The 13,359-nt window shown below is 36.2% G+C and overlaps 1 protein-coding gene across 2 annotated transcripts; it reads left to right on the top strand.

Annotated features, from left to right (window-relative positions):
- Positions 1-1,075: 1,075 nt before the first annotated feature.
- LOC136448157 (hypoxia-inducible factor 1-alpha inhibitor-like) lies at positions 1,076-12,698 on the top strand. 2 transcript variants are annotated; one of them, XM_066447330.1, is made up of 8 exons: positions 1,076-1,227; positions 5,836-6,083; positions 6,723-6,871; positions 7,735-7,880; positions 9,247-9,353; positions 9,625-9,688; positions 9,930-10,040; positions 10,616-12,698. In XM_066447330.1, exons 1-8 carry the CDS (start codon positions 1,111-1,113, stop codon positions 10,706-10,708), a joined length of 1,035 nt encoding a protein of 344 aa, XP_066303427.1. In that variant the 5' UTR covers positions 1,076-1,110; the 3' UTR covers positions 10,709-12,698. The 2 variants fall into 2 exon arrangements, with proteins under 2 accessions (XP_066303427.1, XP_066303428.1); XM_066447331.1 differs by lacking the exon at positions 1,076-1,227 and adding an exon at positions 1,708-1,848.
- The last annotated feature ends 661 nt before the right edge of the window (positions 12,699-13,359 follow it).

Raw genomic sequence — 13,359 nt, 5'->3', positions numbered from 1 at the left:
GACAACAGTAGACTACAGTACAGTAGGATAAAGTTAAGATCAAGGATTAAAGTGCATTTTGAGAGGTACCAGCCTTAATGCAAAAGAATAATTAAGGTATTGCATGTCTAGTAATTGGGGGGGGGTCAAAAACCGACAAGGGACCAAATGTTCTACAAGGTTATAACAAGTGTTATGATGTTATGCATGGATGTAACATGTTATATGCACATGGTATATTAGGGCAACTATGGACTAAGCAATACCTTTCTTGGAAAAAAATGGAAAAGGTTTTTTTTTTTTTTTTAAATACAGGGAAAATTTAAAACAACATGCAATGTTGCAGGTAATTACAGGATTTTGTCTGTTTGCCAAATATTATTGTGGTATATCATGACATTAACAGGTGACAAGAAATGCGTGATTTTGTAAAAATTTTGGTTTAACAGCCCCCCTCCCCATGCCTCAACTTTAACTTTTACTTTCCCTGCAAATCAGCGGCTTTCAAAAATTCGACATCCACATGCAAAAGATTGTTAATACAAACCTCAAACTATCTATCTTATTTTCGCAGTCACCAAACCCTGGTGGCGATATTATCTCGCATTCTTTCCCCGAAATGTTGTGAAGATGTTTCCCGCCATGTAACTTCAACCTGGGGCCTTGGGTGAAAATATGAGCTGTCTACGATCTTTATAAACAGCGCCTTTGAAATCTGACTCAATAACTTTCCTCAAATCACTAGAAATATTAGATCTAGTACTTTTTACCCATCTATTGGTTGAATTCATTTATTTTTTATGGTAACTATAGTAAATTTTTAGATTGTGATTGTCGCCAGTTAGACAGGGATAAAGATATATTACGTTAGGCAGCCATGAAAGGGAAGCCTCCAATACAGACATCATGCTGGGCTTTAGGTATTATCATGTGCTGTTTTCTTTTTTTTTTACCTTAATTCTTACGGATTTTTGATAGTTTCTAAGTCTGGCAATAGGACAAAAACTGACAAGTAACCAGAAAACTGGTAAACAATCACAAAACAGAGCACAGTTGGCCTTTTAGTACCCATCATATGAAGGTCTGCTACCGAGGCTAAAGACGAAAGCTGAATCCAGTGCACACGTCAACATGGCTGGTGCAGACGGCTGGTCGTCAGCTCAACTCCGGCAGTATACCTTCCCTTTGGAGACGATTCCCCGTCTCTCCTGCACGGACCCCGAAGCAGAAAGACTCATAAGTGAAGAGGTAACGTTTTTATCTTAAGAAACATTTCTTAAAGTGTCAAAATATCCGATCTTCTGTAAGTCTGTGCAGAAACCGGAAGTAAAATGCACAATGATTTGTAGTCAACAACTTGTAAAGTTAGACGTGTTTGTTGACGTTTTATGCGACCTGTAAGGTAATGTTATATCTTGGTGTCACGACTTTTGCATGTTTTATATCTGTAGATATATTTGTGATTGAGGCAGGCGTCACAGGCTTTCCCATTTTGTCACGTTGCCAGTCTGTTTTACTGCACTTCAAAACGTTAACGTTTAATATACCTTCCAAGGTTTACCTATGTATCTTGCATTTTAAGATGTTAAGATCTTAAACAGAGCTTCAAAGAAACCTCAGCAAAATGTATGAACCTATTTCAAGCCTTAAAGCATGAGGTTTTTCCTCTTCAGCCCGCCAAGACGTACTGTACACCCCTACCAACTTAATGTTTTGTCCCTTGAAGTGTGTCAGGGTTCAAGCAATGTATACGTCTGCATGGTCACGTAGACCATCTAGCAAAAATCCTCTGTTTATCATATATATGATATTTATAGATTAACTAAAATGCTCTAAATCAAGGAGGCTAGGATATGGACAACTTTACAGGTACTCTCATCTCCCAAATAAACATACCCCCCGGAATAAACATACCCCCCGGACAAATCTTCAAAATCTAATAAACGTACCCCCCGGAATAAACATACCCCCCGGAAATTTACCAAATTTACAGATAAACTGTGTCCATGCTACTTCTGTCCGAGGGGAAAATGATCAGCAGGTAGCTGTAGGTTCTCTTTATTCATTTATGCCTGTCTGAGGACCATACCAGTAAAGTGTATAAATATTGAACAAAATAAATGTAGACATCTTGTTCAAATTATAATCTTCCTTGCCACTTCCAAAAAAATAATGTTGAAAAATTGGGCATAGGTTCCCCGCTATGACCCCTAACCGGGGGCCAACGGTGCTTTCAAATTCAACAAGTGAAAATATACAGTCATGATGATGAGACTGTACATGCATTTTCTACTTGGAACTTGAAGCAAGTGATCACGGAAAATTGTTGTATAGACTGACATATTATCAAAACACTCTTCTCAGTTCACTTGGATGGGCAACACTTTCAAAGTCTACTCTTTTTTTTTATAAAAATGTATCAACATTTAGAACATGAACAAAAAATTACAATATCCTGAATATATGGTCATCACAGGTAACATTATTACTTTTTTTTTCTTTCCCAACTTGCCATTTATCTAATATGCATTGCATGTATAGAAACATAGATTTGTAAACATTACATGCCACAAATTATTGTGTTGTGTCAAGGACATTATCATATAATATCAAGGACAATATTATATAATGTTCTGGTTTGTGTTGTTGCAATCCAAATAATTTAAAATCCAAAAATCACCTTTGTAGGTAGAAAAAAAACATTCATTTTGAGAAACTAAATTGTCAACTAATTTGTGAGAAACCTCAGGCTTGTTACAATGTAGCCAAACCACAGGGTTCTCATGTTACGCATCAAAGGTTGAGCTGCAGACAGCAGAGGCGCCGCCAACAGAAAGGGGCGGGGCTAACAGACTATACACCCATGTTCTTAGAAAGATCGAGCATTCTTTCTGTAGAGGAGTGATCTTTTTTAAAGCATTTTTAAGTGATAATAATGGCGACTAGATTGCATTTCAATTTTATGTATAGACTTTAATAGTGAAATTCTTTTTGTTCAAATGCAAAAGACTTTTCTGACAGAGGCAACAAAGTTTTATTTGTAGATCAAAAAGATTTCCTTGCCCTTCTTCAAAGTGAGCTCTTCCATTACAAATCTTTCCCACGCACCAGAGTCACTGACGTCGGCCTGCGTTACTGTCACAGTGGCGATTTTCCAAGCGCTAGATTTTCATGTTTGTGGTAGGATTGAAATGTTTTGATATATTTTGAAAGTAATTTCACAGTTTTATATGCTAAGACACAGATTTTTCGTGGTGTTGTTTTTATATTTTCATTTTGGGAAAGACTGTATGTACTCCTTGGTACTAACAAGTATCTCACGTGAGTAGAGAAATTTACATGCGTTAGAATTGTTGAAACACTGTGCGCCGCTGGCATGTATTGTTTTCTGATCAGCTAGCTTTGGTTTACGATGTAAACAGAGACTGTCAAAGTTGTTTATATAAAAAGAATTGCATTTTAAAACGTCAGTGTGGCGTCTTTTTTTCTCCAAATAACAACGTTGACTTTGTAGTGTCATAGAGATCGACCGATACGTAACGAGTTCCGCCAGGATTTCACAAAGGCCGGGTCATAGCGGCCGGGAAATCAACACCGCTTGGCCGAAAAATAGCGAATTATGAGCAAAAATGCCGGGGAAATACGGGCAGGAAAACCTAAACTTTCAGATTTAATGGAATCCCTGGTTAGCAAAACTGATTTTCACAAAAAAAATAAACGTACTGTCCAAAATAAGAACGTACTGGGTGGATTTTGAGGCTGAAAAAAATAAACGTACCGGTACGTTTATTTGGGAGATGAGAGTACTTTGATGCTGTTAAAGTCTTAAGACTTAGAGTATTAATCCTTTTATAGTCCTTGGCCTTGAAGTTATGATTATGTAGAGGTAAGATAATCATATACAAGTGAACACGTAGACACGTTTTTCTATAATCAAGGAGCCTGGAGCCTGGTTAATATTTATAAGACATTTTTCAGTTATAGTACCACAGTACACTAGTGTTGTGGAGCCTTTATTTAGTGGCTTTAAGGATTTTCCTTCGTCCCAAAATAGAAAAAGTGTAGCCATTTGTTTCTGGGCTATTTTCAGCCTATATTCGTTTTGGCCTTGGCCTTTAAACAACGAGCTTATCTATGTCAGGCTAGGACTTTCAGAATCTTACAATGGCAGGTTTCTGTGAACAGAATGTAATTTATCATTCAATAAGTTTTTGGACAAGTTACCCTTGTATGAAATTGTAATAATAGTTTCCTCGGGTACGATAAGTTGTGCACGTAGGCAGTGTTTTTCCAGCCATGATAAAGAGCTTGGTTAATATTCGTTAGACAGTGTAAATGCATTTGGTTCGGTCACCTTGTGTTTGAATTTCCAATACAACAGGAAAAGTGCTGCCTACGTCTTTATTAATGATTTTTTGATAATGATATGTTATCTTTCTAAAGGCTCTTCCCCCTATGAAGATCCCTAATATGAATAATAAGTTTTGATTTTCAGTTCAGTGTTAAAATGCAGTATCTTGTTGTTATTGAGGTTGCAGCTGAGAAGAGTCTGAATTTTTCTTTTTGTTAAAAATTCAAATCATTTTTCAACCCTTCAATGATAACTTTTTTAAAGACTGTTCTAAAGAAAGATTTGCATTATTTTAAGACTTAATTTTTCCGTTTGCAATGATCATTATGATTATGATTTTCCTCAGGTTACATATACCTCAATAAGTGGAGCACGTAGTAATTTTAGTTTTTGATTACTAATTCATTCTGAAAATCTGTAGTACTGTACTAGTACTGGTTTTTATATTATACTTCCCAAAGGGAAATGAAATATGATAATTGTAGGTCACACTGAACACACTGAGTGAAACAATATACAATTTGCATGTAGATGAAATGTAGTTCTGATCAATCTTACTTCACACTTGCATGAATCATTTGACACAAAGCTTTAAGCTTAGCGGACAGATGGAAATTAAGAGTCCTGCAAACACTCAATTGCTGAATGCTCGATCCAGGTGTATCTGTAAGTTACTAACATAACATAACATAACATTACTGTGACTTTTGTTAAACCGAACCCAGGGAAAATGATGAAAATCTTTTCTTCTATTTCTTATCAAAGTAGCTAAAAATCTTTTTTTCTGTACAATAAATGAATAATGAGTAGGGCTTGGGTCTATTTACTATCATTTTTCAACACACTTAAGTCATAAAGGTCTAAACCTTTATAACAAATTGCACAATATTGTACTGTTGCTACTTTACAAAAACAAGGTCAATCTGTAACTTATTACACGTTAGTGCCCAATAACCACATCGTAATTGTCCACACAAAGGGGCTGATCGTGTGTGGGTGTGTGTGACATCACACGTAAGCCTTCCTCTGTAGTAGAAACACGATCACAGCAGGAGCTGCTCTTTTCTGTTTAAAAAAATGGTAACAGATATCATATTTCTGAGACCCAAAGCAAATTGTCTCCTGGCCCTCTGAATAGCTATCATTTTCAAGGTTACCCTAAGCTTATATAATCAATTGTTAAATCAGATGTGTGGAATTTAAGTCTCTGAGAATGTTGGGCAGTCGGGTTTGTGTGAGTACCATAGCCCTTTCAAGAACTAGTGAAAATTTTAAGACTGTCACATTAAAAAAAACAGTAGATTTAATCTTAGAGGTGCAGGTTCACTTCAGATATCCTGGTGTTAAAGACTAATTTCTTAAGAATGTCTCAACAACACCAAGTCTTTTTTTTTCAATGGTCTAATATATTATTAAGGATACCCAGCAGAATTATGAAATTGATCATGTTGCTTGTATTATTGGAATGATATGCATTTGACATAGTATTGTTTTTATTTTTTCAGAAACCTGTAGTTCTAACAGACACCCACCTAATAGACAGTGCTCTGAAATGGGACCTAGATTACCTCCAGGCAAATTTAGGGGGAGGTTTGTGCTCTGTGTACGAGTCAGACAATCACAAGTTTATGTACTTTGATGAGAAAAAGGCGAAGGACAGAAAATACTACACACCATGTACCACAAGAATGGAAGTGCCGTTTGAAGAGTTTGTCAGACGGTTAGAAAGCTCCGCAAAAACAGAAGGAAAGAGGTAATTATGATATATCAATACTTTTTACATTTTATATAATATCTACTATGCTTTGTAATAGATTTATAATTTTGATGGGAAGTTACAGTATTATGTGTGAGTGTGTGTTTGAGAATACATTCATGGAACGTTTCTATTAGAAATGAATTATACTAAAGATGTACTGTGTTTCTCTTTGATATCCAAATTTGGTATTTTTTTAGTTCACATTTTATTGTAACAATTCAATAGAAAAGGGTAAAGATAAAGATTGAGGAAAGATAGCACCTAACTACAAAAAATATATATCCATTCTGTAAGAAAGTAAGTATGAAAAAACACTTTCCATTTCGATATTGATATTGGAGTTCAGCATCATTATTTAAAACTTACTAGTAAGATATTGTCTTTCTTAGGACTTCCTTCAGGTCTGCAAAATATAGCAATTTCAATAGGGATGAAAAAAAAAAAAGATGATCGTATTGAATCCGAGAACTAAGAAATATTAATTAGATCGTACAGATGCATCAATTCTTCAAATCTTAATAAGAATTTCTTATAAAATCAGGACAATGATTCAATACAGTGTGTTTATTTTAGTCTATTCAAAAGATTAATGGTACAAAATTGTACTATCTTTGAATTTGTGTCTCCATCCAGGGTATACCTGCAGCAGACTCTGAATGACACCGTTGGTAAAAACATCGTGGCAGACTTCCTTCAGTTCAACTGGGATTGGATCAACAAACAGCAGCAGAAGCAGAACTGGGGACACCTCACCTCCAACCTCCTTCTGATTGGCTTGGCAGGTAGGAATAGTCAACCAATCCAGAGTCTTGTTACATGCTGTTTGGTTGTTTTAGGGGAAGCGAGGCTTCATGCAATCACCCCTCACTCACTGGCAAAACACATTCAGTATTGAATTTACCAGGTCCTGCTACCAAGTAAAAGGAAAAGCAGTTATCCACAACTGAGGTTAAACATGATGCTTTTTTCAAGTATCTGCTTATTATTAATAAGTACAATGTGACTTCCCTACTTTAATAAGTATGACTCAAATTTTCAGCCAAGCACACCAGGCCATCCCCACTCTTTTTGACATGTGTTGGGTTCTTTTACATGCAACACCCGAAGCTCCCTACAGAATTGCTGGCCTTTAACGTCTCAATCCAAATGGACAAAATGCAACTCTCCCAATTTTGCCCAAGTGTACTGAACATACTATGTATTCACGTGGTGTCCGATATAAAAGAATCCACTGTATCTGTATCTGTACAGCCAGTGAACAGCGGACATGTGGTGCGGCAGCAGCTGGTTACGCTTAACCCCTATCTCACTAGACCTGTGGCACGTTGGCGGCATTGCTGCGTCCTAAACTGGAATTGTGTCAATATCCTTGACTTTGTAATTATGTGAAACATGCTAGTATGACTAAAAAGACGACAAAACACACAAAGCATAAAAAGATTAGTAACTTGAGGAACTATTTGGGGCACATAAAAAGATTAGTTTTTATCGCTGAAATTCATTGAGCGTGCTGTCAAATTGCTCTGTCGCAGCGAGGTCACCAATGTGCCGTAGGTCTAGTGTGATAGCCTGCCCGGGCTTAACAACCTGTTACACCTAACCTTTGTACACATTATATCTCACTACTGTCTAATTTTTTGTCCAGGAAATGTGACACCAGTACACTATGATGAGCAACAGAACTTCTTTGCACAAGTAAAGGGATACAAGCGATGCATCCTGTTTGCACCTGAACAGATTGAATGCTTGTATCCCTACCCTGTGCACCACCCATGTGACAGACAAAGCCAGGTATGGGATTTCACTGTCTGTTTTGTTTTTATTCGTTCAATAATTCATCATTTCATTCATTAATTCATATTTGACTTGTAGCATCCCAAGTTATCAGTATATCATCTTATTATTTTAAATGTATGTCAAATGTGTCACAAGATTCAAGTGTTGCAAACTTGAATTAATTTTGTGATTATCATATTAAATTCAATATTAAATTTAGTGTTTGTGTTTCTGGATATTTGTAGTTAGCATAACTCAAGAAGTCCTCTAGATGGATAACGATGATGGTTGGTATATATGTGGGTAGGTCGAGGTTGATTTTGGGCCCCCTGATATGTGACCTTGGTACTGCAGCAGAACTTCCGTAAATGTGGAAGTCATTTGCATAATCAGAATTGTTCATGGAGATATGAGGTCTCCAAACTCTTGCTCAAGCTGTTGCCTACATACGTACTTAGTCATGGTCCACAGATCATCAATCTGTAAGATTCAGTAACATTGGATGGTGCCGGCATTCAAACTTGACATTGATCTATACACTCCCTGTTTATACAGCTGCAAACAGATGATCATGACAGCAAGCAGTGGTTGAGCATCAAAAAGTTCATTGAACCTCACTGCAGCCCAGACCTAATCATAGATAGGTTGTGTACTCTATAGGACTATACTAATCTCCAAGCAGATGTTAACGGTGGAAGATCTGTCAGTCACAAAACAGGATGTTAGGAACTTTCACCTCTACATTTGCTTGGAGATCAGGTCTCTACCAGAAATTTGGATCTTTTTCTTTCACAAAGTTTAACAAGGAAACAAGTTTAACCTTCTTTCTGCCAAGGTATCCTTTTAAGGCACACAAGTGTATTGTGTGTAAGCTACAATGTATGAGGGTAGAAAGCCTTCTGGAACCTTCAGTCTGCTAAAGCAATTGACACCAAATTTGTGTTGACAAAAGGGATATACAGTTTCAGCTCTATACAATGTTGTAGGTCACCACTCTGAAGTGTCTTAATTCTCAGATTTTCAAAATTATACTAAGTCACTAGATAAGGTGAAACCAAACAATGTACATATGTTGGTGACACATCCAAGAGGTCAACGTTGAGGTACAAATTATAATACATGAAATTACGCCCCCTGATGGAATTGCTTGGAATTTCACCAACAGATCTTCTAGTCTTAAATAGTGAACACTGAGTGAACGAAATCACCCCAAAACTTTGCCCTTTGAAAAGTTGAGGAAATAATATTGTCACCATCAGATATATACATGTACCTGTCCAGTAATAATATGAAATCATCTTAAGTGTACTACGTTGTTCAGTATAATATTATGCATGACATCTGTTCTTTATTGATGTGTACGTCTTTGTTTCTTGCCCAGGTTGACTTTGACAACCCAGACTACAACAGATTTCCCAAGTTCAGGTATGCGTCAGGGGTTGAAGCAGTGGTGGGACCAGGGGACGTGCTGTACATTCCCATGTACTGGTAGGAAACAATATTCATGTACGAACTACACAGTGTAACAGGCCAAAGTATACCCCAGGCCAGAATACACCTATGGGTAAAGCTTCAAGGTCAGGGGTATCGTCTGGCTTGCTACACCAGATATAGCTATAGTTGTTTCGTCTGCTGTCCTGTCCATATTTCATTATCTTGGGCTGGTGCCTGTATTGTCAATTTGATTTAATTCTTGCTCCTTGAAGCCACTTCTTCATTTTTTTCTGATTTGCAAAAAAATGTTTTTACTTGCTAAAAGGTGGCACCACATAGAGTCCTTGCTGGAAGGAGGGTATACTACGTCTGTCAATTTCTGGTACAAGGTAAGAAATAGATATAAATTATTTTTTATAAGGCCATACATCTTGGAATTTATGAATATTGCGTTGATGAATATATATTTATTGAAATCAGTCTCAGTACTGTACAGTATATGCTAAGGGTGTGCATCTGTGACAATTATGTTTTTTTCCTATCTTGCTAAAATTGCAGTTGCCACACTGCAGAGACCTTGTGAATTCTGCTTTGCTGTTTCGTTCTAATGTTTAACCCTTGTCCTACCAGGCTGGTCCCACACCCAGAAACATTGTGTACCCCCTGAAACCGGTGCAGAAGATGGCCATCATGAGAAACATTGAGAAAATGCTGGCTGAAGCACTTGGAGATTATAGAGAAGTAAGAATTGTAACTTTCTAGATATGTACTGTCTAGATTTAATACACGCATGCATAATATGAATATATTATTAATAGTTTTATTAGTACTCAAGACATCTTCTCATACCAGGCTCACCGCTTGTGTATATTCAAGCAACGTCCTTGTCATACCGGCCTTTCATCTTGGGTCATTGCTTGACATATACAAAAACATGTACATGATTGTACATTATACATAGTAGTCAAAACTGCATTTAATTCAGTATTCAAAAATTCATTGAATGTTATCATAACATTTTAACAAAGGTTAAGGTTTCAATGGTATTTTGATTGTTTTGTTTACTGGGATTTGGGTTTCTAAACAGCAGTCATGGAATGTTATATATTTAATGGCTTTATTGATTATTTTAGCAGTTGTACTTTGCTGTAGGCCTTATTAATAAAAAAAATAGGAAATTAAATAAAGATCTGGAACAGAATAGATAATTTTTCTCTGCCAAGTTAGAATAGGCATTTTACCAAACTACAAGCCAGGGCTTTGTCAACAGTGCCTTTTAATTTTGTTTAGAATTGAATTCTTGTTTCCATTTTCAGGTTGGTCCCTTGATGAACACCATGATCCAAGGTCGTTACACCCTGATGGACATGACAGAGGTCAACGGTAACAAGGTCCTGTACACTGACTGAAACCAGAAGTCCCGTCACATGTGTGTACTGTAGAAATACTGTGTAAAAACAATGCTGCTCAGCAATAGGGGCTTTTCATTGATGTCATAGCAATTATACAATGTGTATCACCGTACTGTACATGTATAATAGATCTGTGGTCAGGTGGGTTAAAATACTGTTTTACATTTTTATAATTTGTATTGATGAAGTATTGATGAAGTTAGTCGACTCTGTATAATGCAAACTCCAGCTGTCTGGGGATTTCTGTCCCCTCCCCGCAGCGAGGCAGTTACAGCTAGGGCGGCGAGCCGTTACAGGAGGCTTAATTGAATTCAGGCAAACTCATTGATTTACGTTTCAATTAGAACAGATATTGGAAATCAGTCCCTTTTTTTGCTAACAAGAAATTAACCTCTTTAGTTTGGCCAAGTCTATCACAAACAAAATAGTAAAATCTAGTGTAACCACTTCACTGTTTCCTTCATCTTACCGCAGATGGTTAAGTTAAGCTTGTGTATATACTCTTTCAAGTTATTGAAATTGTTTTAGTTTTATTGCAGCAGAATCATTTACTTTAAGTTTATTAATAGTAATGTTTTGTAGAACTCAGGTCTATTGTCAAATGAATGATTTTGTTTGCCAAAGTTCAGCCCACCTTTATAGCCATGGAACTTTCAACATAATTAATCTTCAGTGTTGTCGCTACTAGAACATGTAGGATAATGATATCCCGCTACGTGTAGAAACTGTGGAAAGAAACGCATAGTATCCCACAATATACAATGTGTGCTTACAGTGCATTATTATAGCACACATGTCAAATGTGTGCTATGCCTTGCAAGAATACTCTCTCCCAGACTGCATGGGAAAGAAACTGAGTTAGCTATGCAGGATTTTTGTCTTTCTTTTAAAAATGTTTATGAAAATGATACTATTAGATTAAAGCAGGATAGCAATTACTTTTTGGTGTTAAAGGCATCTTTGAAAATAGCTTGAGACCGAACCGATTCAGTTTCTTGGTTCTAAGATTTGAGAAAAAATGCTGATTTCAAAGGAATTTTGACAAGGAAACAGAAGGAAAAGTCTGTATCTTGGTGCACAAAGTTTTAAGGAGTGAATATTGTCGGATAAAAGTATTCTATAGTCCTCTGTTTTCAGTGTCCTTTTGCTGATTTTTTTCCAAAATAATTAGAGAATCAAGACTTGTTGACATTTTTTAATTCACAGCCAATGCAAAAAAGAGATTTCGACTTGATTGATCCCATTTGTCTCTGCATCTGCATTGTGATGTTACAGTAACTGTTGTTACACTAACTGTAACAGTACATTTAATGAATTTCAAAGTAATAATCAGATAGAAAAGCAAAACCTTAGAGCCCAAGCATTTAGGTGCATAGTGTTTAAAATGAAAACTCCTTTAGAATTGAACAGCTGAATGTGTATAGTATTATGTCACTATCATATGCGTGCGTAGCTGATTACGGCGTGGTCACATACAATGTAAGCATGCTTGAAAAAAGCAATGGCGTTGCAAAATTTTCAGCAATGTGAAACTAGGTATGACTTTTGTATAATGTAGATTACATATCAAATAAGAGTTCCTTCAAGCGTATATCACATAAGCAATAATTTTTTACCTCAATATTTATAATGTTAATTATCAATGGGTATTAATAAGTAAAATTAATATGTTCTGTTGTTGTTGTAACATGAACTGCTTTCCATAAAAATGGATGTGACTTGAGCAAGTTTTTATGTTTCTACTCTTACTGTATGAATTGTGGCTTTTAGTATGAAGACAAAAGTTATTCCATTTGCTACTCTTTCAAAGTGAACAAGGGATTTTTTGTTGATATCAATTCTTGTGTCCACACTGCACTGCAAAACCATTTTGTCTTAGACAAAGACACAAAACAATGTTGGTCAATTTGAAGAAATCATCGTGTCATTGATGAAAGTTTGGCATCCTGGTACACAAGACATTAAAATTTTACAAGATAACTGACAACTGGATAACAGTTATACTTAAAAAAGACTCCTTAACATATATAAGGGTAGAGATTGTGATCTGGCAGAATCACTGATTCTACCAGTAGAGTAATCCGATCAGAATCCTGATAGGAATGTGTAAGCCAGGGTGGTCTCTCATTTATATATTACTAAACCCTAAATTTCAAGTCGATTCATTGATCTAATGTGACATGAATCGACCGTTTAAACGTTCTGACTAATAAGTGTCTGAAATTTAGTGAATACATATTCAGATCAGGATCCCTACTGATGGAATCAGGGATTCTGTTAGAATTGTAATTTCTACCCGCTGACACATATCGATTCAGATAGACTTTTATAAGGAATTCTATAGTACTAAATACTAAGTCATACTAATTTTACTAGTCTATGAAAAACTATTCCCACTTATTTTCAGACTTCTTCACTGATGAAAGACGGTGGATGCTTTTTGAAATGTCTGTCTGAGACCTTATCCAGTTGTTTATTTTGTAAACTATAGTCATCACTGATAAAGTCTTGTTGCACAACTGGAACGGTTTACTAGGCATGTTAAATGGAATAAAATGCTGGTTGTGAATTTTGCGTGACAGTATATTTCTTTATGCTTCCATTCATAGATTATACAGATTGGAGCTGAAGAATAAAATTCATACTTG

The sequence above is a fragment of the Branchiostoma lanceolatum genome, chromosome 14 (genome assembly GCF_035083965.1).
Source record: "Branchiostoma lanceolatum isolate klBraLanc5 chromosome 14, klBraLanc5.hap2, whole genome shotgun sequence".
NCBI classification, from domain to species: Eukaryota; Metazoa; Chordata; class Leptocardii; order Amphioxiformes; family Branchiostomatidae; genus Branchiostoma; species Branchiostoma lanceolatum.
The sequence above is the reverse complement of the archived record's forward strand: the minus strand, read 5'-3'. Positions and strand labels throughout refer to the sequence as shown.

Bases quoted from the DNA above. Each gene is read 5' to 3' on its own strand.
- LOC136448157 (XM_066447330.1), top strand. From the start codon at position 1,111: ATGGCTGGTGCAGACGGCTGGTCGTCAGCTCAACTCCGGCAGTATACC. The intron at 1,228-5,835 runs GTAACGTTTTTA...TTATTTTTTCAG, and splicing joins AAAGACTCATAAGTGAAGAG to AAACCTGTAGTTCTAACAGA. The intron at 9,354-9,624 runs GTAGGAAACAAT...ACTTGCTAAAAG, and splicing joins CTGTACATTCCCATGTACTG to GTGGCACCACATAGAGTCCT.